The sequence below is a fragment of the Lissotriton helveticus genome, chromosome 8, assembly GCF_964261635.1.
Source record: "Lissotriton helveticus chromosome 8, aLisHel1.1, whole genome shotgun sequence".
Lineage (NCBI taxonomy): Eukaryota > Metazoa > Chordata > Amphibia > Caudata > Salamandridae > Lissotriton > Lissotriton helveticus.
Genome location: NC_136069.1, coordinates 1,631,790,839 through 1,631,816,240, shown reverse-complemented (window position 1 = coordinate 1,631,816,240; position 25,402 = coordinate 1,631,790,839). Strand labels below are relative to the sequence as shown.

General features: G+C 43.9%; 1 protein-coding gene across 1 annotated transcript in view; it reads right to left on the bottom strand.

The window, feature by feature from the left end:
* CCKBR (cholecystokinin B receptor) overlaps positions 1–25,402 on the bottom strand; it is a 332,174-nt gene that overhangs the window by 73,708 nt on the left and 233,064 nt on the right. The window contains exon 2 of the mRNA XM_078658711.1: positions 15,654–15,905. Within this exon, the coding sequence (XP_078514837.1) occupies positions 15,654–15,905 (252 nt within the window). The remainder of the gene's footprint in view (positions 1–15,653; positions 15,906–25,402) is intronic.

Here is a 25,402-nt window from a genome sequence, read left to right as displayed (position 1 = left end):
GTATTCCAACCCATCATTTTTCACTCACTGTGCCACTCAAGACAGAGGCCCACGTAAAGTAAATCAGCCCTGACCCTTGTTCCTCGTGGAAACAGTCCATCCGGAACCTGGGCCATCTCACCTCAATCCTGCGGCACACTGCTTATTTAGTTGGGAAACTTGAGGCTCACACACTCCAAATCTCACTGACTAAGCCACACCCCTGGGAGCTTAGGGTATAGGGCCGCAGGGAAAGGAGGCATGGGACGTAGTGGTGAGTTTAGCTTTGAATATTTTCAGACGTAATGGAATTTGTTGGATAGGTTTTTGGAAAAGAGAGGACAAGTAGAAAATATAAAAAATGGGAAAAGGAGTGCAGCAAAGCCATAAATAGGGTAGTTTGTTGTGAAATTGGGAAGCAGTGCTCTTAGAGTGCTTGGCATGCCTTGTAGCGGCTTCATCTGTTGATGTGGCCCCTGTTTGAGTAACAGTTATGCTTGCTGCTCTTGTCCTTGCTGTCCTAACAGCTGACATATGGTTGCCCCTGCCATAGTTGCAACTGCAGTAGCTGCTGTTGTTAATGCTGTAGTCACTGCTGTCATTGATGAGGTCACAGGCATGTCATAGGAAGTGTCAAGAACAACACATGTGTCATAGAATCTCTGAAGTGTGATTGCAAATAAGGTTGTATGACGGTACGACACGGGCTATTACCACGCGTACCGTTACAACGCGTGTTTTACAACGCAAGTCGTTACCACGACTTACGCTGTAGGGTGCGGACTTAGGAATAGTTTAATTTACTATTCCAACACCAGTCCCCGTGGATAGTAGGGAAGGTGTTGGAATAGTAAATTAACTATTCCTTGTCCTTGAGCGCCCTCCAGCGCAAGACGTGGTTACGACTTGCGTTGTAAGAGACGCGTCGTAATGGTAGTGCGGGGTAACATCCGCGTCGTAAAGGATGTTCCCCATCAATTGTAAGAGACGCGTCGTAATGGTAGTGCGGGGTAACATCCGCGTCGTAAAGGATGTTCCCCTGCAAATAATAGTGCACATCAATACTAAAAGCCCCTCTCTGTGCTCTCTTTGTATTCTCTTTTTTTGCTATCACATGAGTTCTGGCAGAGACCTGAAACTGTCTCTGGCTACACCAAGAAAAAAAAGATAACCATGCCCTGCTTTCTATTCCTGACACTGCATTCACACACTCTGATACCATAGGTAACAAGAGGCAGTGCCTGGAATACTGAAGGGCAAGTTAATGGTAGCGGTTGCTACCCTAGGTGGTTATTTTGGAACAGGTCTGTACGGATTTTTACAATTAAATACACAATGTGTTGTCTGTCTGTATTTATTTTTTAAAGTGGATAAATACAGAAAATTGGGCTTCTTTTAAGTGACTCTCCGTGCTATCTTTCATGAATGATAGGCCAGCAGCTGAGCAGACGGACAGCATGGGAAATAAAAAAACCAGAATGACATTTCTTTAAATAAGAAATGTATGGTAAAATGCTAGTATTTACCAATGGATGTATTGTTATGTAATATTTGGCAGCTTAAATAGCTAAAACACGACAGACATCAAAGTAAAAATGCGTGTCTTAGTTAAATAGATATGGAAATGTACAGTTTTAAAACTTCATTAATAAGCAAAACACTAAATAAATATGTATAAATGCAGATAAAATACCCCAAAAATAAATATGGATAAATACAGAGGGAAATGGCCAAACAATAAATACCATAAAACCAGGAACCCTAATTATTACTTACTTCTGGCTGATGTCCCAGTTACCAGATTGCATTGCTGGGGCATCTATGATACCCTAAAGCCTGAAGATTGACTAGGCTGCAGTCTACCAGACACACTGCGCGTCATTGGAAGAAAGACTGTGGCCATGTCCAGGTACAGTAGCAGATTAATTATCAAAAACTCAGCATAACCTGATAATGGATGGTAGGCCCCCACTCACATGCCGGGAATGCTTAGGTTTTATCTCTGAGTCTTGGGGATTTAAGTCTATTCTGAAGATTTCATCTTCTCCTGCTCACATGCTTCTCCTGAGAATGTCCACAAGGGGCCCGATTTACAAAGGTACACTTAGACCAAATGTGGAAGTTTAGACCTGAAGTCTAAGTTTAGTTCTAAAGTCTAAGTTTAGACCATAAGTCTAACTTTAGTAGTAAAGTTAGACTTTTAGTTCAAGTTAGACGTTTTGGTGTAAACTTGGACCACAAATCTAACTTTACCTCTAGTAAAGTTAGAAGTGCCTCAGCATTTGTGTTACTTATTGTTTAAACCTCAAGTGGTTTTCTCCATATTGAGTGTTGATCCAGCCTCCTATGAGCAGAGGGAGGCTTTATACTTGGAAAGCACTACATTCTACTTACATTTGGAGGAGTTACTTCCCGACGGACAAAAGGGGTGGCTATGCATGTGTAGAATTGGCATCTCTGCTTTCTTGTCCACTAGTAAAGTAAGACTTTATGTCCAAACTTAAACTTCAGGTCTAAACTTACACTTTTGGTCTAAGTTTACCTTTGTGAATCGGGTCCAAGCTGTATTTTATTTCAGCTCAATTTCCATTTTGTAATGCTGGTGAAATGACCACAGTACAACAAACACATTCCAAGACTTAAAAATATAAGGAGTTCAAGGCACTTAGAATGGAACATAAGACAAAGAAACCATGAGCAGCACAAGACCTCTCACCTATACACATGACAGTACAAAGAAATATACCACACAGTATAGATGAGCGGGATTATCCCTCCCATCACTACGTTTTGGACGGCCCCACTAACTTTAATGGCAATGGTAGATCTCAGAACCCTTGTCGCGTCACCTTTGTTGAGGGTGGCATGCAATGCTTTGATCATGTTAATGCAACTGATAAGCTGCAAGCATGTGGGGTGGCATGAGTGAGTTCACTCTTTGAGGATGTAAATGTAAATGTAAATGTAAATGTACAGGAATTTATATAGCGCAAATCACCAAGCGGTTTCTAAGCGCTTGCTTAGGGAACCCGTCCTGGTATTCCCCTGTGAGATAACCCCGGCAGGGTATCCGCAAGGTGAAAGCCAGGCATCCCGCCGCGAGGGGCCGTTGTGGAGATTAAGCAAGCTATTGCCCAGAGTCGCAGAGTGTGAACCCGTGAATCGAGTAGGCACCGGAGCGAGAATTGTCAAGTCCACGGACATTTTAGGACTCAAGACCCCGCCGAGCTGGGAATTGAACCCTGGTCCCGGGCTGACCTCTGCTTCCAGGTCTGCCTCCTCTAACCAGTGAGCCACACTTCTCCACAAAACATCTTATGTGGGATATCATCAGAAAAACAAACATCAGCAAAGCAAATAGTTTTGCCGATCCAGTCATCTTGCTGGAATAATCAGCAAGAAATCGAGTTTGCAATAAAACAAACCGAGTTGGCAATGATGACCTGAGGCTGTGGAAGCAATGTAGGGTAGGAAATGGAAATCTGCCTATCATGCCCTGTTCCACAAGTTGAATCATTTTAGTTGAGAAAGTGAAGTACAGTAGTAACAATAGTAGTAGTAATAGGAGGAGGAGGAGGAGGAGTACAATAGACCAAAGAGAGTGGGCTGACAACCCCTGGATTCTGCACAGAAGACCAGAGAAAGCATGCCTGTGACATTCAGAAACTATAGTCTTCTTTCAGTCATCACAGACAAAGAACAAGGTGCGGCCTTCCAGAAAAAGCAGGCTGATGACCACTGGACCTTGCAATCTTCTTGGAGTCATCTCATCAAAAGAAGCAATGCACAGAAGACCACCGAGAGTTAGCCAATGGTGAATAGACTGTACAGGCTTGCTGAATCATCTATGCCAAAAAAGCAAGGTTTAGTAGACCTCAGGGAGGTGGCCAGTGACAACCCAGTTTAGTTGGAATCACCTTAGGCAAAGAATCAAAATAGAGTATCCCATGGAGAGCTAGACAATGATCTTCAGGACCCAACAGTCCTGTTGGAATCATGTTACCTGAAGAAGGTAAGCACAGTTGACTATGTAGAGCTGGCCGATGACCACCAGTCTCAGGGACTTGCAAACTTCTTAGCCAAAAGAGCAAAGGATATTAAATCACAGACCGCTCGCTCAAGATCTCTGTATCCCACGGCATTACTTGAATCATCTATTACAAAGCATCAATGTACAGGAGCCAATGTTGAGCTGATTGCTGCCTACACAACCAGATATACTTGTTGAAAGAAGCAAAGCACAGTCAAGCACAGTGAGCCTGCTGATGACCAGCAAGTCCCACCGTCTTGTTGGAATCATATTATGCAAAAGAGCAAAAAACTGTAGAACAGGAGAAGCTGATCAATGAGAATCCACCCTTTGTAGCACTTTTAGAATAATACTAACTAAAAATGCAAAGAACAATGCTTTTGGTAGCATGCACAGTGCCGGGGTATGTATTTTTTTTTGCTTGATTAGTTATTATGAGTTTTTGACAGGTTTCAAAGTAATAGAAATTTCCCTCTAGAGCAGAGTTGAACAAATCTCTGAAATCTGTCACCAAGGGACTTTTGCAATCTTCCAGAAGGATTTATGACTGCGATAGGTGGAGCTGAGAGTTTGGGAAATTGCTAATGTAATGAAATTCCAAACTTCATCTGCCCAATGTCCACAGATTATCTCATGAATCACAAAAATGAACAGACAACATGTCCTGCCAATAAGTAAATTGCAGCTCCTAACAAATCCCTCATGTTTGCCAGTAACTGGAAATCTACTTTTTAACAATTTCCGGGATCCATTCAGTAAGGGCTCTGAGAGTACATCCTTCAACCAGAGAGCAATTATGTAAAGCATACATTCTGCAATGGACTTTTCCACTTTACTTAAAGAATTTAAAGTCAATAAAAGGGGAAAGGTTAATGACATACTAATGCATAGCAACTTCATAACTTTATTCTTGCAATTTAAAAAGGAGGTAACAACACATCTCTAACATCACCTGCCACTGATAAGCACCTGTCGAACTCCTCCAGACACAACAACTATGAGACTTGTTAGAGCATCCTGCACTGTTACACTGGTAGAAAGAAGTTTTCTTCATGTGTTCCAGTCAGTGCTTAATTTGTAAAATAATAAGTGCTAGGGCCATGACCAGGAGGCCACTCAACTTGCACCACCCATCACCCCTGCCATCGCTGCCAAAACAACTACTAACCATCTCTCTCGTCTACAAGTGCCACAGTTCAGGTCATTCCAGGTCCCCAAAGATAAAGGAACGGCTGGGAAGGCAGGAATTAGTCATTTCTAATGTATATTGCATTCATAAACAGCCGTTATTCTACTCATCTCCACATTAGATGAGTAGCGCCACCAAGTGGCAGACTGTCATAAGTGCGGTGTTGAAAATTAAGTGCTGTGCCGAGTACCGGAAAACTAATTAAGTGCAAGTGCCGAGCACCGGAAACCACCGGCTCAAGTTAAGCACTGGTTTCAGTACACCACAGAGTGAGTTTATTTCTAGTTAAGGCTTACATACAATGTCCAGGTACTTAGGTAACACTAAACCCCACGCGGAGCGATTGATGTTTCCAGCTCAGTCGTCAGGTCCTCTCTGACCCCTTGAACAGACACTAGTGCAGTTAGGGAAAGAGACTATTCTACACACAGAGAACATAACTGTTCTTAACTTTGTTTATATTGAAAAAGGGAGAAGTGCATCATCCTGCTCCTGAAATGGTTCTGCCATAGAATGGAACCCTCTACTGTGAGATATCTAAAGTATGATGGGTCTGCCTAGGCGGTATTGGCTCCCAGAGTATCGGGACTAGGCATGAACATGGTTTAGTCCCCAACCATGTTCATGATATCAGCGGAGAGCCATGTACAGCCCTCCCGCACCAGGGGGATCTCACCAGCAGCAGGCACAAACCTCCAGATGCCACTCAGTAGTCAGTATCAATGTGGGGCCACAGTCAGCCTTCCTGTGGCAGTGGTATCCCACTGGTGGCAGACGGGAGTCTCCAGGCAGCACCCAACAGTGCTCTCAGGGCTGTGCAGCTTGCCGCTCAATGGGTCGCAGCAGGAGCAGAGACTGCTGTCAGTGGCCCTCTTCGAGGAGGCATATCACTGCATGCTCCGGCTCTTTGGTCGATACAAAACAGCTCACTGTGGTTCTCCGGTATGGCACTGTGTCCTGTGGCTGGCACAACATATTGTTCAGGTTGCGACCAACCAATCAGGATTGTCTAGTCTCCTCTAAAGTGGCCAATCAGAGCATGTGTGGACACCAACAGTCCAGATAGCACTATATTTTGAAGCTTAATAGCTGTAAAACAGCTGAACAGATTTACACCAAATCACAAAAAGCATGCTCTCTGAGTAAATATGTAGCTTTCTGCCAAATTTGGTGTCATCACATTGTTTCTTTTTCGCTTCTTCTTGAGTACTTGGGGCTTCTTCTTGAGCACACCAGCCACACGCCAGATGATTCCACGGTGTGGTCGATTCCAGGAGCTATCTTTGGCACACAGTGCCACAAGGCAATGACCTCGATTCTGCACGAGGCATCCTGATGGCACCTCTCAGTTCACTTAGTCTTTAGGGCTGGCCCGACCCGACCCAACAGCACACTTGGCAGTGTCATGGTCATGCAGGTCATTTACGGGGCACGGAGGCTACCTGCAGGGGTTATCCTACCTGCAGTTCTGCCTTCCGCATGGGCACACCATTCCAGGGGCATAGGGGCTACGACAAGGATATGTGATGTGTGTCACACTGATTAATCCAGCAATTCCGTGATTCCTTCGACGCAGTTTCTTAGGGGGTCTCTATCGGAAGGAACCTACACCAGGGTCAATTAGAGCAGTTCCTTACTCGATCCACTCATCCTGCAGGGTTGGCACTTTATTCCCTCACTCACAGGCCGGATGTGTTGACCCCCAGCACAATCCATTAAATCCCCCTTCAGATCAGACTCCAGTCGATATCCCCTCGCCTCTGGGGAGCTGGCTGTCAGTGCAACACCAACCCTGGGGTACGTAGTAGACCGTCAGTACTCTCCGGAGTACTCCCTCCGTGGTAGATAAAGCCACAACAATTAACAATGATGGATCTTGAGCTTCGGTTGGTCCCCTTTCATATGTCCTAACCAGGGCAACTTCCAGCCCTAGCCTTTGTCTGCAAGGATGTTCTGCCCAGCAGGACAGTCGCCAGGTGGAGTGTCCATCACAGAAGTACAAAGAGATGGGAGCAGGATGAACCTGGCTATTCCCGACTCTTACTCACAGAAATCAGGAAGAGAGACAAGAATCTGTGTCCCTTCAAAGGATTCCTTTCCCTATCAATGGATATTACTGGCCTCACCATGCACCCCTGCACTCCATCAAATGGCGTGCAAGCGTCAATGGTCCATGATAATAATAAAGGATGCTATGTAAGCAATGAAAATATTGCTCAGATTTAATAATCACTCACATAAGTAATACATTGCAAGTCTGATACACGTGCTAAAACAATATATATGTGCATCACAAGTATTTTACATACACACGGCTCGCATACTCAAATTGATCTTAGTAAAATGGGTCTGACTTAAATGTCAGCGGCGTTTCGCTCCCTGTCAATATTGGGCTCATCATCAGGACTCAAATCAACATGAGTCAGAGAGGTAACTACATGGGAATGGGTTGGGAGAAGGGCAGAAATGGGACATAAATATAGAATATATACAGAAGCCTTGTATGGCAAGGACTTTACCCTCCACCCAGCTTTGTAACAAAATATGTTAAGGATCACTGAAAGTCCTAGCAGGAGTGGACTTTACAGCAGAGATACCTGTTTGCCTCCAAGAAAAGAAAAAAACCTCAAAGACCATTGGGTCTGCTCTGCACTCATTCCGAATAGTACTCCCAAGTCCATTATGATCTGTGGGTCATTCCACCTGTAGCCTCTGTTCCCTAATATTGAAAGTAAGGAATTTGCCCATTGCAGCACCAAAATCACTTAGAAAATGTTTCAAAACTCTAACACCAACAATGCGATTTACGCCATTTTTTGTCCTTGCAACCTTACAACACAAAAAATCTGAATCTTCCAATATTGGTGCAGACTCAGGTGTGGGGTCCTCACTGCCCCATTCATTAATTTCTTTATCCAAACAAAATATTGAAAAAGATGATCTGCAGAGGCAAGTGATCTCGGTCATCTTCACACCCAAGAGAGGCAGCAACATAAGCAAGGTCCTCAACCAAGAGGCGCTCAAATGGATCCTACACTTGGATACCATGAATTCTGGGCTAAACCGAATGGAAGACCGGGCAGCATTATTATAAGACAGAGACCTTCCTCCTCACCCGGGCGCCTTTTCTCCGGGACAAAGCCCACAAGATCTTACTTGAGAGCGCCCCTGTCCCCAAAATGCTGACCATATATTACATTACACTAACAGTGCCCTTGAGATCCCATCTGGTCAAGATCCTTGTGGGTGTGTGCCTACTTCCCTCACTTTCCTCTCCCACTCCCACCTTTTTCCACATGTCCCTTTGTCTTTGCCTCTCTTTTCCCTTCTCTCCCTATTCTCTGCCCTTTCTCCCTCTGTCCTCCCCTCCGAGCGTGTGGATGCGAGTATGGGCTCCCTGTTGTCTTCTCTTCTATTAGTATCTTTTTGTCGTGTTCCATTGTTCTGCCCCCCCCAAACACCCCGCTGGCCATCAGAGGACCTACGTGGACCTGCGTGTCCACCCTGATATTGCCCTTCCTTGACCTTCAAGGGCCCCTGCCTCATGGGAACACCAGATGTTGTGTGCCTAGCGCTCTGTTTCATCTTGCACTGTGTTTTTCAGTACAGTATTACTGTTCCAGATATTGTACCTTATGTTTCCCATCCCCCTTCACCTATATAATGTTTTATTTTGGCCCGATAAAGATTTTTGAAATAAAAAAAAAAACATTACTATAAGAACCACCAGTTTCATCCGAATGGGACAATACAATTCGGCCAAAAACTATAACTTGCCATCCCGGACAACTACAAGGTTATCCGAAAAGACCGCACCATCCAAACAGGAGGAGGCATCGCCATCGTCCATAAGAACACCATCAAAATCACGACCAGCTCCGACGTTCAACTCACAACCGCAGAACACCTCCATTTCCAGATCCACACCGACCCTAAGACCACACTTAGAGGCACCCTCATCTACAGACCACCAGGAACCCGCACGCAATTTAACGAAGACATCACCGACTTCATCAGCCAACATGCCCTCACCTCCGAAAACTATATTCTACTAGGAGACCTCAACTTCCACCTGGAAAAGAAAAACGACTGCAACACCACCACCCTTCTGGACAACCTAGCTAATCTTGGTCTCAAACAACTTGTTGACACCCCGACCCATATAGCCGGACACACGCTCGACCCTATCTTCACCTCCAGTAAGCACATCTCCTTCGATCACACCACAGCTCTCCACTGGACGGACCACAGTTGCGTTCACTTCAGCTACAAAACCACCTCAACCCACAACCCCCCACAACCTATTCCCCGAAGAAAATGGAACAAAATAACCACCGAACAACTCCTCACATCGCTCAACCTTAACCCACCCACCCCCTCATCGGACCCAAACGAAGCGGCCATCAAATTCAAACAATGGATCATGCACAGCGCTGACGAATTAGCACCCTTGAAAAACCATCACACCACACAAGGCAGCAAAAAAGCCCCTTGGTTCAACGATGACCTTAATAAATCCAAGAAGCTATGCCGCACTCTCGAGAAAACATGGAGAAAAAACCCAACCACCGACAATATGACCACCCTCAAGGCAGCCACCCGCAAACACCACCAGCAGATTCGATCCACCAAGAAATCAGCATTCAAGAATCGACTCGACAACAACGCCCACAACAGCAAGGAACTATTCAACATAGTCAAAGAATTTACCAACCCCACCGCAGCCTCAAACGACATCACTCCCTCCCAAGACCTCTGCAATTCGTTATCCTCCTTCTTCTACAACAAAATTGCCGACATACATAACAGCTTCGGAAACAGTCCCAACGAACAATCCTCTCCACCCCCCTCAGAACATAAACCGCCCTCCAACAACCTCAACGCCTGGAACCCAATCACCACTGAAGACACCATCCGCCTAATGAACTCCATCCACTCTGGCTCGCCAACCGACCCCTGTCCCCACCACATCTTCAACAAAGCAGACTCCATCATCGCACCCCATCTCCGTGATGTCATCAACTGCTCCTTCAACTCTGCCACCTTCCCAGAAAGCTGGAAACACGCCGAAGTCAGCGCCCTCCTGAAAAAACTCACAGCAGACCCTTCTGAACTTAAAAACTACCGCCCCATATCCCTCCTCCCTTTCCCTGCCAAAGTCATTGAGAAGGCCGTCAATAGCCAGCTCGCCGCCTTCCTTGAATCCAACAACTCCCACGATCCCTGTCAGTCCGGCTTTCGAGCCAAACACAGCACCGAAACAGCCCTCATCGCAGCCACAGACGATATCCGAACACTACTGGACAACGGAGAAACAGTAGCCCTCATCCTACTCGACCTCTCTGCCGCCTTCGACACAGTCTGTCATAGCACCCTCATACAACTCCTCAGCAACATCAGCATACAAGGGAAAGCCTTGGACTGGATCATCTCGTTCCTAACTGGGAGAACTCAGAGAGTCCGACTTCCCCCATTCAAATCAGAGGCCACCGAAGTCATCTGTGGTGTACCACAAGGATCATCACTCAGTCCCACCCTCTTCAACGTTTACATGAGTCCACTCGCATCCATTGCGCGCCAACACAACATTAACATCATCTCCTACGCTGACGACACCCAGCTGATCCTTTCCCTCACCAAAGACCCTAACACCGCCAAAACCAATCTTCACGAAGGCATGAAAGAAGTAGCCGAATGGATGAAAAACAGCCGCCTAAAACTTAACTCAGACAAAACGGAGGTGCTCATCCTAGGATCATCCCCCTCTACCTGGGACGACTCATGGTGGCCTTCGGCCCTGGGCACAGCACCCATACCCACAGACCACGCACGTAACCTTGGCTTCATCCTGGACTCCTCACTCTCGATGACCAGACAAATCAACGCCGTCTCATCCTCCTGCTTCAACGTACTTCGTATGCTCAAAAAAATATTCCGCTGGATCCCCTCCGAAAAAAGAAAGACTGTCACCCACGCACTGGTCACGAGTCGACTAGACTACGGAAACACCCTTTACGCCGGAATCACAGCCAAACTACAGAAAAAACTCCAACGCATCCAAAACGCATCAGCAAGACTCATCTTGGACATCCCTCGCCAAGACCACATTACCGGCCACCTGAAAGACCTCCACTGGCTCCCCGTCAACAAGAGAATAACGTTCCGTCTCCTCACCCACGCACACAAGGCCCTCTACAAACTAGGACCCGAATGCCTCAACACTCGACTGTCCTTCTACACACCCTCCCGCCAACTAAGATCCTCCAATCAAGCCCTCGCCGCAGTGCCGCGTATCCAAAGATCCACCATGGGAGGTAGATCCTTCTCCTACCTGGCAGCCAAGACCTGGAACTCACTTCCCACTCACCTCCGCCTTACACAGAACCATATCTCCTTCAGAAAAGAACTTAAAACCTGGCTATTCGATAAATAATTAACCCCCTCCCCAAGCGCCTTGAGACCCTCTGGGTGAGTAGTGCGCTATATAAATTCTTGAACTTGAACTTGAATCTTTCAACAGGATATTATCATGGCTGACGTTAGAAGTATAACGCATCAATTTCTCAGCTGCTTTCAGTATCTATTTCTGACTAGTTCATTATTGTAACTAGACAGTCCCCCTAATGGGTCACTCTGTAATTGATTCCTTTTCTGACAGTAAATCAAATGAGTCCATGTGATAAAAGAAATGTGTTAATTACTGTCACAATTGTAACTATCCGAATTCCTTCCTATTCCCTTCGGTCTATATAAACCTCATAAATATTCCTACTCATACATGGCCACCGAAGGAGACCCGACTCCTCTTCTTTCCCTCAACATGGCCGACACAGCCTCAGTTCTATTTCTATGGCCACTCCCAGCTGAAACGTGTCTGCATCCTTGGAGATGTCGCTCAATGTATGGCTGCCGACACAGGCTTCCCACAGGCTTTGTGACTGATTATTACATCCGAGCAATATTAATAGCATAGTATCCTTCAGTATTATAGAGATCATGTGTACTCCGTTGATACTCCAGGTCTCACTTGTGTTTCAGTACAAATGACATCAAATGCTATTGACTAGGTTTAGGTTCAATACTGTTCACAAACGAGTGACCTTGCCTAAAATGAACGACTGGTCGCGACAGTTGCAACTGTGTCCTTGTGACAACCAATCCTCTCAGTCCACTATACATCTATTTCTTTTTTGCACATTTTATTTAGAGTTAAGGAAAGTGTGGTTAATCCCACTTTTAAAATCTCAGGGGCTGAGGCAATGTCTCCCTGCTTTGATAAAGCGCCAGTTCCTGGAGAATGAACATGTAGCATGGCGGTTAGCCATGGTTTTAAAGAGAGTGCTTCAATTAAGAATTTTTTTTTTTATCAACGATGAATTCTAAACATCAACGAACTGCTTCTTTTTATTTGTATGGTCTTTTAATTAATAAAATGTATAAGTATTCTAAAATGACCAAATTGTACTGTGTATTGTGATTGTTTTGTTTTTTAATTCATGGATTTTATTGGAATTTATTTTTATTTTAATGCTTTTATGATTGTTAAAAACAAAACAGTCGAATAAAGCTTTCCTTGACTTGACTTGACATCAAATGAAGCTCCAGTCAGAGTCATCACAGACACTCTGAATTAGAGAGGGCCTCAGTGCTTCTAAGATATGTCAGACTCCTCTTTCCTCACCGTGGAGTCTGGTGCTTCCCCTGCCATCTAGGAGATGCCTGCAGTACACATATGCTGTCTGAAGAAACCACCTCTCCTCCATCTTGTACTCTAGTCCAGGCTGTGGGCTTCCAAAATGGAACCCGTAGGCCTGCATCACTCCGGCATTGCACAGCGCTACCCCGAGCACCCACGCACATGCGCAATGCACGGGATGTCGCATTCTGGGTTCATCGTGAGCCGCAGAACTTTAGATGAATGGGCCTGTAAGCCGCAGTCATGTCTCACAGGTAATGTCCTGTGTAGTGTTCTATGTCTATGATGTCCTGTGTTCAATGTCCATGATGTCATGATGTTCTGTATGGGAATGTGAGGGCTCGCTTTACTGAGCAGCCACTTGCGTATACAAGTTGCTCCTCCGGCGCAGTCTCTCTTTAAATGATTAAACCTATGTATATCATCCGTGCGACTTGAGTTTTCACTATAGCCTGTCACTAGAGTTCACTAACTCGGTATAATCAGAACTCGAATTTATGATGAAAGTTACTCTTTTAGATAGATAGAGCTAGTGAAAAGGTATAAAAAGTGCTGGTTTTAGGAAGAAAAATCTCCTTTTCGATTTCCTCCAGAGATGCTGTCAGTATGCTGATTTTTCCTGAGATGTAAGACTTTGAATAATTTTCTTATTTCTTTAGAATGGGATCTGAACTTTAGGTGAGGTTATTAGTTAGGGAAGTGAGGAGAAAGGATGAATTTTGGGAACTATCTGTATTTTGCTAAAATACTTGAATTTCTGAAATCTAAATAAATGTCTATTTCTGAATATTCTAAAATAAATGAAATTAACTGTTTTGAAATAAAATCCTTATTTTCCTTTCAAATATCGTTTTTGAATAAATAAATTTATAAAGTGAATACACTTTAGACATGTTAAATTTGCTTTTAATAAAAATTAGATAAATGGAGAATTAGGCTGGTCTTGAGTTTTCCTACGCCTAGTTTTTTACTAGCAGATTCGTCGACCACAGTGGCGGCGTGTCTAAATAAATGCTTTGTTAATGAAAACCACGGTAAACTCATTTAAACTGCAGGTGTAAATAGTATAAATGTTCAGTTATAGTTTTAGACATCCCGCTATGATACAGCAGCTCTCTTTTGAATCTCACCGATCCATGAGGTAGGTGTAAGTATTATGTGAGTGACTCGCGGTGTCATGGGCCCCACTGTCGAGTATATGTATGAATTTGTACTTCAGGGAAAGGTGTCATGGTTTTAGAAATTATTTCCGGAGATTCGCTGCATCACTGCCACCACTGATCTCCATGTATGAAACCTCTGACAGGGGCAGTAGTCCTCTGTCACCCTTCTTGGTTCAGAATTAAGTCCAGGGCCTTTCATTGTCCAGACCAGGCCTAGGTCAAAATGCGCACCTGGGATTGGTGTGGGGCATTAGCAAAAAAAAAACATTCACACTGTCAGGGGACACGAATGTACATCATGCAAGGGGCATTCCCATCCCCACAATATACATACATATATACACAAAACCTTTGATGTTAGCGTCTGTGTGGTACGGTTAAGACTCAATTTCCATTGAAAAGGCACTTTATGCTTTGAGTGTAACTGTGGTGCCATTTAGTGCGGAAGATTATGGTTGGATGAGAATGTGGGGACAATATGAGAGTTTTCCACTTTAACTTCCCTGGGAAACTTTGCCCCCAACTGAGAACTTAAATCTGTCTCATAGGCACAGAGGCAGGCTAGGTGATCAAACATCCACTCTTCTCCATACCAGAAAATTTACTCTGCCTTCACCCTCACAAATAACTAAAACTACCCACAAAATGTATAGCAATCATGGCTGGTTCAACCGGTATCAATATGAAAAGCGAATGGACTATATACTCACTGACACAAACCCCAGATTATGACAACTCACATATGTATGTATAAGAAAGTACGATTCAGAGGACGCATTGCAAAATATGCGTGGTGCTGCTGAAAACTCACTTAAAAAATACATATATTCAACGCTAACTGCAACTGAAATCTCCTGCATAAACCTTTGAACTAACAATAGTTGGGATTCGCGAAGATGGGAGACACAGGAAAGGAGAAGCAAAGGCTGAGTGCTATGAAATGAAGTGCAGAGCAGGTTACATTGATGGAGTGTAAAAAAAGAAGAAAGAAAGGAGCAGGAAAGAGGAAAGGAGAATATCTGGAAAGGGAACCAGAATTGATGAGGGAACGGGTAAAAGAAGACAAGGGAGATGCTTAAAGTATCAGGAAGGAACTAAAGCCCTGGGAGATAAAGAACATTGGAGGGAGGGTGTAAGAGGAGACAATGTGAGAAGAGTGAGCTCAAGCAAGTTACTTAAATCTTAAAAGTCAAAAGGGAGGAATGTAAGAAGGGGTTAAGAAAGTAATGGAACTTCAATAAGGTAGTCAGGCAAGAGAGTAAGATGAGAGATGGTAAAACAGATTGCTGAGGACTATTGACAGGAATAATGCAAGGAAGGGAGGGGGTAGAATGGAAGGAGGAAACGAAGGAAGGAAAGTTGATGAAGAGGCAGAAAAGACATACGAGTGGCAGAGTTGAAATGTGGGTGAGATTGCAAAGCAGTATGAGAAGGGAAGAAATACAACCATGAGCAAGAATAGCCGGGCCAGTGTTAAGCTGAATGATTTTGAAAGGAGTCCTACAAATGTCTTTAAAATGGGTTACTATATGTGCTTGCCTGTTTCCTATTCACCACATACTGAGATTCACACGTGCTCGCGTTAAGTCCTCTCACCCATGAAGTAGGCGGCGATCTTGCAGATGGCCTCTCCAAAGATGAAGTTGCCCATGAGGTTGGGAATGAAGGTGAAGGGGATACAGAAGACAGCCACCATCAGGTCACTGACGGCCAACGACAGTAGGAAGGAGTTGGTGACTGTACGCAGGCGCTTGTTCATCACCAGCACGATGATGATCAGGGTGTTGCCAAAGATGCTCAGCAGAAAGATGAGGCAATACAAAAGGATACGGACCCAATTGTTTAAGTCTGAAACAAAGGAAACACACATTTACTTGAAGGAGAAGAAAAATGTTGTACCATTATTCACATGTCATTGACTTAACATCTCACAACCACACATTGAGAAGCAACTTCAAAGATACGGCAACCAGACGCAATGGCTACCTACTGAATAAATTACAACATGGCCAAAATGCTGATATACATTTGATTTTTGCACTAATGCATTGTCTCCAATGGCTTCTGATGGAGCAGAAAATAGCTTTCAAGAATATTTGCTAAGTATTTCAGTACATAGATGACAGAGTCCTTTGCATTTCTATTTCAAACTAGACTGTCGGTCTGGCTTCCAACTTTTGTTGCTGGTCCCACACTTTAGATGGAAATCGAGAGGGGAGTGGAGGCATTCGGCCTTCTGTCCAAAGCTATGGAAAAAATGCTTAGTTGAGTTCATGCACCTGCAGACCTTACTCAAATTTGAAATTGAGTCAAAGTGGATTCATCTCAGTAATCCTGGCCCCGGCGTCTGCCACTAGCCACTCTGTTTTTCTATACTGCCTATATTAAAAATGTGAAAAATATTAACAGACCAAAGACCTTCATGGGCAACTGGTTTGGTGCTCCATCTCTAGTTCAGATGACCTTTCAGGTAGGATCATCAATTTTTATTCTCTAAAATTCTTGCTTTCACAGCTATTTTTTGTGAAATTGTCATATTAGTCAAGTGGGATTCCCAAATATAAAAACATCTGCAAAGTTGAAAGCTTGGAATAACTTAGAGGGGTTTGGTACTAAAGATACCTGTGAGTAGTGTTTCCTTGAGTGAAGACTACTTGTGCTGCACAGGAGCAGCTGGCAGAGAATGATGCTTAATGCAGATTTAGGTGGATTCTCCTTAATGCATAATCATGATACAAAGTCCTCAAAGCCCTTTGGAGATGTATCCAACCACCACGACAATAAGAATGACGTAGTTGTCACTGTTGTGTCGCTTTTTGGGGGTTCCAGAATTTTCATTCAGTCGCCATGCAGCTCCCCGCATGAGATCCATAAAGATAAGTGGTAGATATCGGGAGGACCTCATTTGTTCTCCCTGACAGATTGAAGGAGAACCACCCCAAAGCAAGCCCTTATGCCATAAGGACAGGGCCCTTTGATCGACAAACAAACATGTGCCCCCCTGAATTCTACAATCTATAACATTGATTAAGTGTTCAATAGTCATGAGAATATGGTTCAAAACACAAAACGGAGACATTGATGGTAAGGAAAAACCCACTTAATTGAATTCTTCAAATGAGGTTTTTGTTGCATAAAGAAAGATATGGCAAAAAGAGAAACAGCCTTCTCCAATTCATCTCGGGTAAGTATTTGAGACATGTTAGAGCTCTAGTCCTTGGTATTCACCCCCTACATGGATATTTTTCCATTAGTTTAAAAGGTAACCTGTCTTGCACTTTGTTCTAATGTACTCTTTAGAAATGTGCCAGGCCCATCCCTTGGCCTTTTACTCTACATCCATAGATGGTCTTCACCAAAGTATCTTGCGCTTTTAATCTCTGAGTTGAATTGGGGAAGTCTGTCACTGAGTATATGGGCTATTGTTGAGCACATGATGGTTTCATGTCACAACCGGCTCTGCATGGAGGGAGTCTTATGTTTCTTGGATCTTTCTTCCTGTGATTCTTGTGGTATTCACTCTATGTATCTTATTTGGGCTTATAGTTCAGGTCTATTTGTATCGTTGTCGGTCCACATCTCCTTCACTGAATATTCAAATTCTGTATTATCTGTATGTTCTTAATGTTTGTTGTACTTCTCATGTTTCAGACCCTATTTAAATTGGATTTGGGCTCCTTGAATATATCTGTCTTTGTATTGGATGGCTCCTGCACCACCATCGTATTATATCCAGCGCCCTGATGAAGGTGTCTCTTTCAATCTGAGTCTTTTCTCACCGAAACGCGCATAGGCGCATTTCTTTGATCTTGTTTTATGTTTGTCAGAAATCTAGTGCTGATGAAATTGATATATGTACAGGATATGTACTAAATAACATCAATAAGATCATGTTTGTGATACATGTCAATAGACAACTAGGTATATATAATGATGATAGCTTGGAGTATGAATAATGTTTTTAACTTGTGGATTTGATGGGTTTTGTTTGAATGATTGTGCATGAGTGGTATCGTGTATGAGTCTGGAGTTTGATTTGGATTCTGAAGATAGGGAGAAAGAAATTGTATTATAAAAATACATATTTATTTATAAATAAAAATAAAATATGTTATGAAGAAGTCTGTCTCATGACAGTAACTATTTTTTAGTTATACAATTTATATGAATTGGAGACGGCTGTTTCTCTTTTTGATGTAGGGTTTCTACCCTGCTGTTCTCTTATGTATAGGTGAAGAAAGATATGGCACACTACAGAGTAAGAAGTGGGGAATACCATGATACAGAGTTTTCAGAAAAAACTACGGCACGTGAAGGAGCCACCTGACCCCTTTGACTGTTGATAATAGACAGAGATTTGTAGATATATTTTTCTGAATTGAAGATTATTGGGAAAAGGCACAATGAAGGCAACACTGAAGCTATGAGAGACACTACTTATTGTTCAAAGTTGTGTGATTCTTTTGTATTTTTAGTTCTTAAAAATGTAAAAATGTTGGAGGCAAACATTGAAGGATTGGATGTTTGAGGTTTATGATACTTTTGAATTAAGTAAATTTATCCACATTTAATCAGCATAAGAACTAGACAAATGAAGATCCTCAGAGGCGGTATCAAGCCGCGGATCTAGTAGGAAAAAGAGAAAAACTTTGCACAATTTGTAAAATAGCAGGAATTTTAACTACAAAATATCTTCTGTAAAAGCACATTAGGGAGAATGTTTCAGGGCAACCATGGTGCAAGGCTGCCTGTGTTTCATGCATGATTGTTTTTTGTGCAGGAAGGGACAAAAAACAATCATGGGAGGTATATTCCTCTTTCTGTGTGTGCACACAGAAAGAGGAAGAAACTAGGATAAATAAAGACATTTCTCCTTGTTACGCCTCCCTTGGGAAGGTGTAAGGTGCCGGTGCATCCCCAGGTTTACAAAATCTTGTAAGTCTGAGGATGCATCAAAATCCATGTTAGCTGCATGAGAATACCCCGGCAACGCCCATAAAACGCCTTACCAGGGCAGAGCAGCGCACAGCAATGCAGCGATTTGCGCTGCATTGCTTTACTCCAGATTTTTGGATCCGCTCATTGTCACGCTAAATGCCTTTGTGTGGCTTCAAAAATCTTTCTTACGGTTTGCGTGGTCATTGCACCACTTTGCGTGGTGCAAGAGCGATGCAAACTGCCTCATAAATAGGACCCAAAATGCACAGAGGGAGGGAGAGAATGAAGGAGAGAGGTAGAGCCCTGGCGGCGAGAGGGAAGGAAGGGCCTGAGGGATGGTGAGGCAAAGCAAGGCAGTAGGAAAGTCTTTCATTGTTGCTACATTTACTTTGGGTGTTGCACTGGTTTCCCCTGCACTTCTGAGTCTCATTTTAGAGGGACACACACTGGATCGGCTGCCTCCTGAAGATAGCCAGACAGTTTAATATATTAAAATAATCCTCCCTTTCACTTGCTTACGCACTCTATGACTAGTACTGGGGAACAGCGTTTACAACGCAACTTTTACAACGAAGTACCTTTACGACGCAACCATTACAACGCAACTTTTACAACGACTTGCGCTGGGGGGCGCTCTAGGATAGGGAATAGTTTTAATTTACTATCCAACACCTTCCCTACTATCCACGGGGACTGGAGTTGGAATAGTAAATTAAACTATTCACTATCCAGCGCCCCCCCAACGCAAGTCGTTGTAACGACTTGCGTTGTAAAACTTGCGCCGTAAAGGCATGCGTTGTAATAGCATGCGTTGTAACGACGTACATCCACTAGTACTCTACCCAGAAACAAACACCAGGCTGCAACTGAAGGGTTAAAGATTCTCACTAACAGGCCCAGGGCTGGATTCAGCACCAGCAATAAAAGTGACAGCAAGGCCCCATTATAGAGGGAGCAACCCTTTAAAAGCAATATGAGCCCCATAAATTGGTTAATGTCATCTGTTATTCATGGCACATAGAAGCACCGTAGACGTGGAATGTAGAGCTATAGAAAAAAAAAAGATATCATTATTCTAGTAGTCAATGATAAATGGAGTATGGGAGATGGGATAAGGACAGACTGGAGGGAAGGGAGACCAGATATCCTTCTCCTTTGATCATAGAATTATTCAATCTTATCTGACCCAGCCCTGTTTGCTCTTCTCTTCCACAGACATCACTGTTCCTGCCCAGGACACTCCTGCTTTGCTCTTCCCATTTCCTATAGAGTTTGTGACTGGCCTACAAGCCAGTTCTAGTTCATCTTCTCTGCCGCAGAGGTCACAGTTCTGTACAGGCCAGTCTGCTGCCCCCTTCTCTCTTTCCATATAGTTTAATAATCCTGCCCAGACCAGTCCTCCACTCTGCCCTCCCTCCACACAGCGTATCAGTCCTGCCCTGGCCAGTCCTTCTGCACTCGTCTCCCCTTCTGAATAGTTTACCAGTAACGCACAGGTCACTCCGACTGTCATTTGCATAAGCGTGCACTATGCACCAAAAAAGCTTGCAACACAATACATAAATATTTGTCATCACCACTGGCAATTCGATAACCTCTTTTGCTCAGATTTGTCTCTGAAAAAAGAACAATTGATGGGCAGAATGCAGAACAATGTCATACATTCACCCCAGTACAGAGATCTGGGCCTAAATCCATCCGTTTTTGCTCCCCATGCCTTTCCACTTCAGACCCATCCATATGCAAATCAGTCGTGACCCTGCTCCCCATGGAAACAATCCAGCCCGAACTGCCAGGCCAAGTTTGTTTCTTTTTTCTTTCAGATTTGTCTCTGGCATTTTCACAAAGTGCATAACACTGAAATGCCTAGAGGTGATTCAGTCATCCATGTGGGGCTATATAAAACATATGTTGTTACTTTTATGCATTGGCTTATTTTTTCCATATTTATTATATTTTGTTGATGTGCTGCATGTCACAGTGAACACCGGTGGAAACAGCTTGATCTCGGTTAAAGGATGCATAGTATTTTGGGGGGGCAGGGGCACAAAACGTGTTTAAGAGTCAAAACGGGATGCCATTTGACATTTTGTGCACTTTTACAATGTGCCAAACTTTTTGACAACAAAATAGTCTGTTTTGATAAAGCGTTTAAGTAAAACGACTTTATAATTGCACGATATTGCACAAAGAAAAAATGGTTGAGGGATACATCCTGTGTTGCTCCTAACCGAAACCTAGAGGCTTATTTACAAGAAGCTTGCGCCACCGAAGCTTCACTTTTTTTGATGCTCCGATGGTCCAAGCCTCTCAATCATATCTATGAGGTGACGCAAAGCCACTCCGCGTGGCATTGCATGGCCTCATGGATATGGAGTAAGACAAGGCAGCGCAAAGCGCTGCGTTTCCTAACTCTGCGTCTAGGGGGCGTTGTGGTGAGTGCTCCCGCGCAACACCCATGAATTTTGACACTGCCCTAGATTTACCAAATCACGTAACCCTGAAGCAGTGCCAAAACCTTACGCCTCCCCAGAGTAGGCGTACCAAGGAGAGATGTTTTCATTTCTCCTCCTTTTTTCCTCTTTCCAGGTGTGCTGCATTCTAAAGCAGACAGCAAGAGAAAAATGCCTCTTGGGATTGTTTTTGTGCAGGAAGATGTCCCGTCCTGAACAAAAACAATCCTGTGTACAATAGAGGTCCCCTTGCAGCATGGTGCAAGGGTGCCTACATTGGCGCTAGGCAACAAATTGTGCACCAGTGCAGGGGGAAAGGATAGGAGTGCATCGTATTTCCTAAATACTGTACATTCCTGCCATTTTACATTGGCGCAGGGAAGCACATGAAAAGAAATGTGGCGCTGCCCTGAACCAATTCGTCATAAATTAGGCCCCAAATCTAACCAGAAACGGATAGCTGGCTGGCTCAGAGACATAAACTATCACTGAGTTTTGTACATGGCTGAGGGAGTCGCACTCAGGGGCCCAGATTTACATAGAAGTCAAGTCGTAAACAGAGCACAGCAAGTAAATTTGCAACGCAGCATTGCATGAAAGGGAAAGAGCAGGACCATATCTTCTAAGATGTGGTGGTGTTCTCCTCTCTCCTTGCTCTGGTGCATCTGTGGCTGCCAAGCTCTAACACAGACATCCTTGCGCCATAGTGCATGGTGTTTGCTTTGTGGGAAGCATGTGCTGCAAGCTATGCTTTAAGGCAGTGATACTCGAAGTACGGCCCGGGGGCCACATGCAGCCCTCCTGACCTTTAATTGCGGCCCCCTTGTGAACACCAGCACTGGGCTGCTGTTTAACTAAAGTAAAGGTAAAGAAGCAAAGGCACATTCTAGACTATGTCTCTTCAGGAACACCTTTAGCTTTAAAGACATCTTGCACCAAACATGTAAAAACATGATAAATACTCTGCAAACTTAAAAAAAGTGTATTTTATTACCATGCACGAGTGTTTTACCATAGTAGATCGAATAATATCAATACATGGAGAGGCATTTTTTTAGAAGTGGTAGTTTTCAAACATGATCTTGGAGACATTCATGCCGCCCCCATTCTGAAAATGATACCATCAGTGAACCAAGCGGAAAGTCATTTGTCAAGTGCACCTTGTGTGTAGCCTTGGTTGTTATATAATTGGAACTACATTATAGTTTATTAAATAAAACACAAGAGAAGGTTTTGTACAGCACACATCCTGAACTCGTACATTTCAAGGGCCTCTGATATGTGGTATTGAAGAATTAGGAGGCAAAGTGAAATTAACCAATTGCCTAGGATCACACAGTTTCTTCAAGTGGGGAAGCCAGGACTCATACCACGTTTTCTGGTTTCACATTTTAAAATTCAGCCACCAGATGAGTATCTCTTTCCCTCTCACATTTTGCATTAGAAGTTAATGCTGTGACTTTAATTCTTGGTGCATGAGAATGGAGCGTTGGTGGCAGACAGACGTCACATGAAGGCTTGGTTTGTAGTCCACACCATGCATCTGCTTCACATCCCCCTACGCCCACCTTTCATCACCGTGACCCTCGCATTGGTGGCATCAGTGTGGCCCTTGAGCATGCCACAGCCAGTACTTTGTTGCCCCCGGGGGAATGCTTGTGAGTACCCATGCTTTAAGGCATTTCCCATTTCTTACGAATGCTGTACAATGCAGCACACATGCAAAGTGTGAAAAAACAGGAGAAATGAAAACATTTCCCCTTATTATGTCTGCCTTGTGGAAGCGCAAGATTTTGGTGCAAAAATCCCTGTCTACATTTCTTTGTAAATAAGGATTTGTGGCAAATCCCATGCATGGTTTCATGAGAAGATCATGCACCAAGCATGGAATGCCCCTTGACACAAAGGAATGCAAGGCAGCGCAGTGCGCAGCTTTGTGTTACTTTGGTTATAATCCAAAGCAAATTGTGATTTGTTTTGCATTGTAAATCCCACCGCAGCACTTTTTGTCAAAGTGTTTGCAAATATGGGCCACAGACTCTTGTTGCACATGGAGAAATACAATAGGAGGAACATTACTCCTGCCTTCACTACCCATTTCACCACCACACCTGGGGCTCTCCCTCAGCCCACTACCCCATTCTACATGCCCCTCCCCGTTCTCTGTCTCTTCACTCCTGTCCCCTTTTCCTCTGTGGACTGGTGTTTTGTGCATCAGTCTCACACCTACTCTTCTCAGCTATTTGACATCCTGCTTGAAAGTTTGTGTTGCCTTTTAAAGGTTTCGCAAACACAGCACTTGCGATGTGCCTGAGAAATCTATTGTTTTTAATATAAACGTCAAAGGGACTGACATCCCGCCTCCTCTCTTTCACAGATTCTCGTTGGTTCCTGTGCGTGCCACTTACCTTTCCTCCATTTCTATTGGCTGTAGCATATTTTCCTGCATTTGCCACTGCTTGTTCCTCATCTGCTTCTCTTGTAAGTTTCCCGCCGCCAAAATACTGTTAACATCCGCCTTGGTGGAATTATATTTTGATAAAGTTTAGCAAAATTTTTACTTGTGCACCATATTTATATATAAATGTATCACCTGGAGAGATTAAGTGGTTTGCATAGAATCACAGGATGTTGCCCGGCGCCACGGAGACTCAAACTGGGATCCACTGCTCTCAGTCGGCAGCTCTGGCAACTGCATAACATCCTCACCACCCCCAAGTTATCTGTCAGGGAGGTCTTTCCTTCTCCTGGACGATGATTGATGAAAACAGCTCTTTATTCATTACATGGGCGAAACCAATGCATTACTAATGCTTGTCCTTGTACTGCCTCCAATTTGTATTTTCTCCTCTTTCTTTTAGGGGGTGTCCCCCCTCCTCACCCCTTTCCCATGCATACACCCACTTTGCCCCCCTCGGTTTTGGAGTTCTCCCATGTGACTCTTGCAGGAATAAATGCATTACATTTTATCTCATCATGTTAACATATTGGCCATTTCCACAAGGGACATAACAGTGTAGTGCCTAGAGGTAATTCAGTCACCCATGTGGCGCTATCTAAAACATATTTTTATCTCAGCATTTAATGTATTACGCTTCTCAGCAGTGTGAGCGTGTGAATGGGGGAAGGGAGTGTTAGTGAGTAATGAGTCCTCTTGTTTTTTGATGTACCGCAGGCTGGTATTATCCTCATCTGTCTTGTTGAACATTCAAGGAGTCACTCCTCCTGACTGAGACGCGGAAATTTGCATAAAGTCTTTCTTCATTGCGCTGCGGGATATAATTATGCTGATTTGTTGTGGTAAGCCACCACATGCGAGGGGTTTCGTTATATAGTAAAATGCATTGCCTCTGAGTAACATGGAGTCCGTAAAGTCAGAGTCGCAGTGAGTAAGACAGCAGCTCCTCCAACCATATTTCTTTTATTTATTTAAAGATTTGTTACTCGCACAGCTACCCAACAGGGTTTCCCAGCGCTGAGCAGGACAATACGCAAGCCAAGATTGCAGATGATTATACAGAAGGAGTGGGAAACATCCTTTACAACGCAACTTTTACCACGCAGTGCCTTTACGACGCAACTTTTACAACGCAAACCATTACAACGAATTGCGCTGGGGGGCGCTCTAGGATAGGGAATGTGTTTAATGTACTATCCAACACCTTCCCTACTATCCACGGGGACTGGAGTTGGAATAGTAAATTAAACAATTCACTATCCAGCGCCTAAAAGCATTATGCTTTGTAATGGTATGCGTTGTAAAAACAGCGTTGTAAAAGCATGCGATGTAAAAGCATGCGTTGTAATGTCATACATCCAGAAGGAGTATACTTGGTTGTAAAGGAAGGTCTTTAATTTCTTACAGAAAGCTAAAAGCGAATGACATATCCTAAGTTCCAGAGGAAGAGAATTCCACAGTTTGGGGCCAAGGTAGAAGAACGAGCAGCCTCTCAT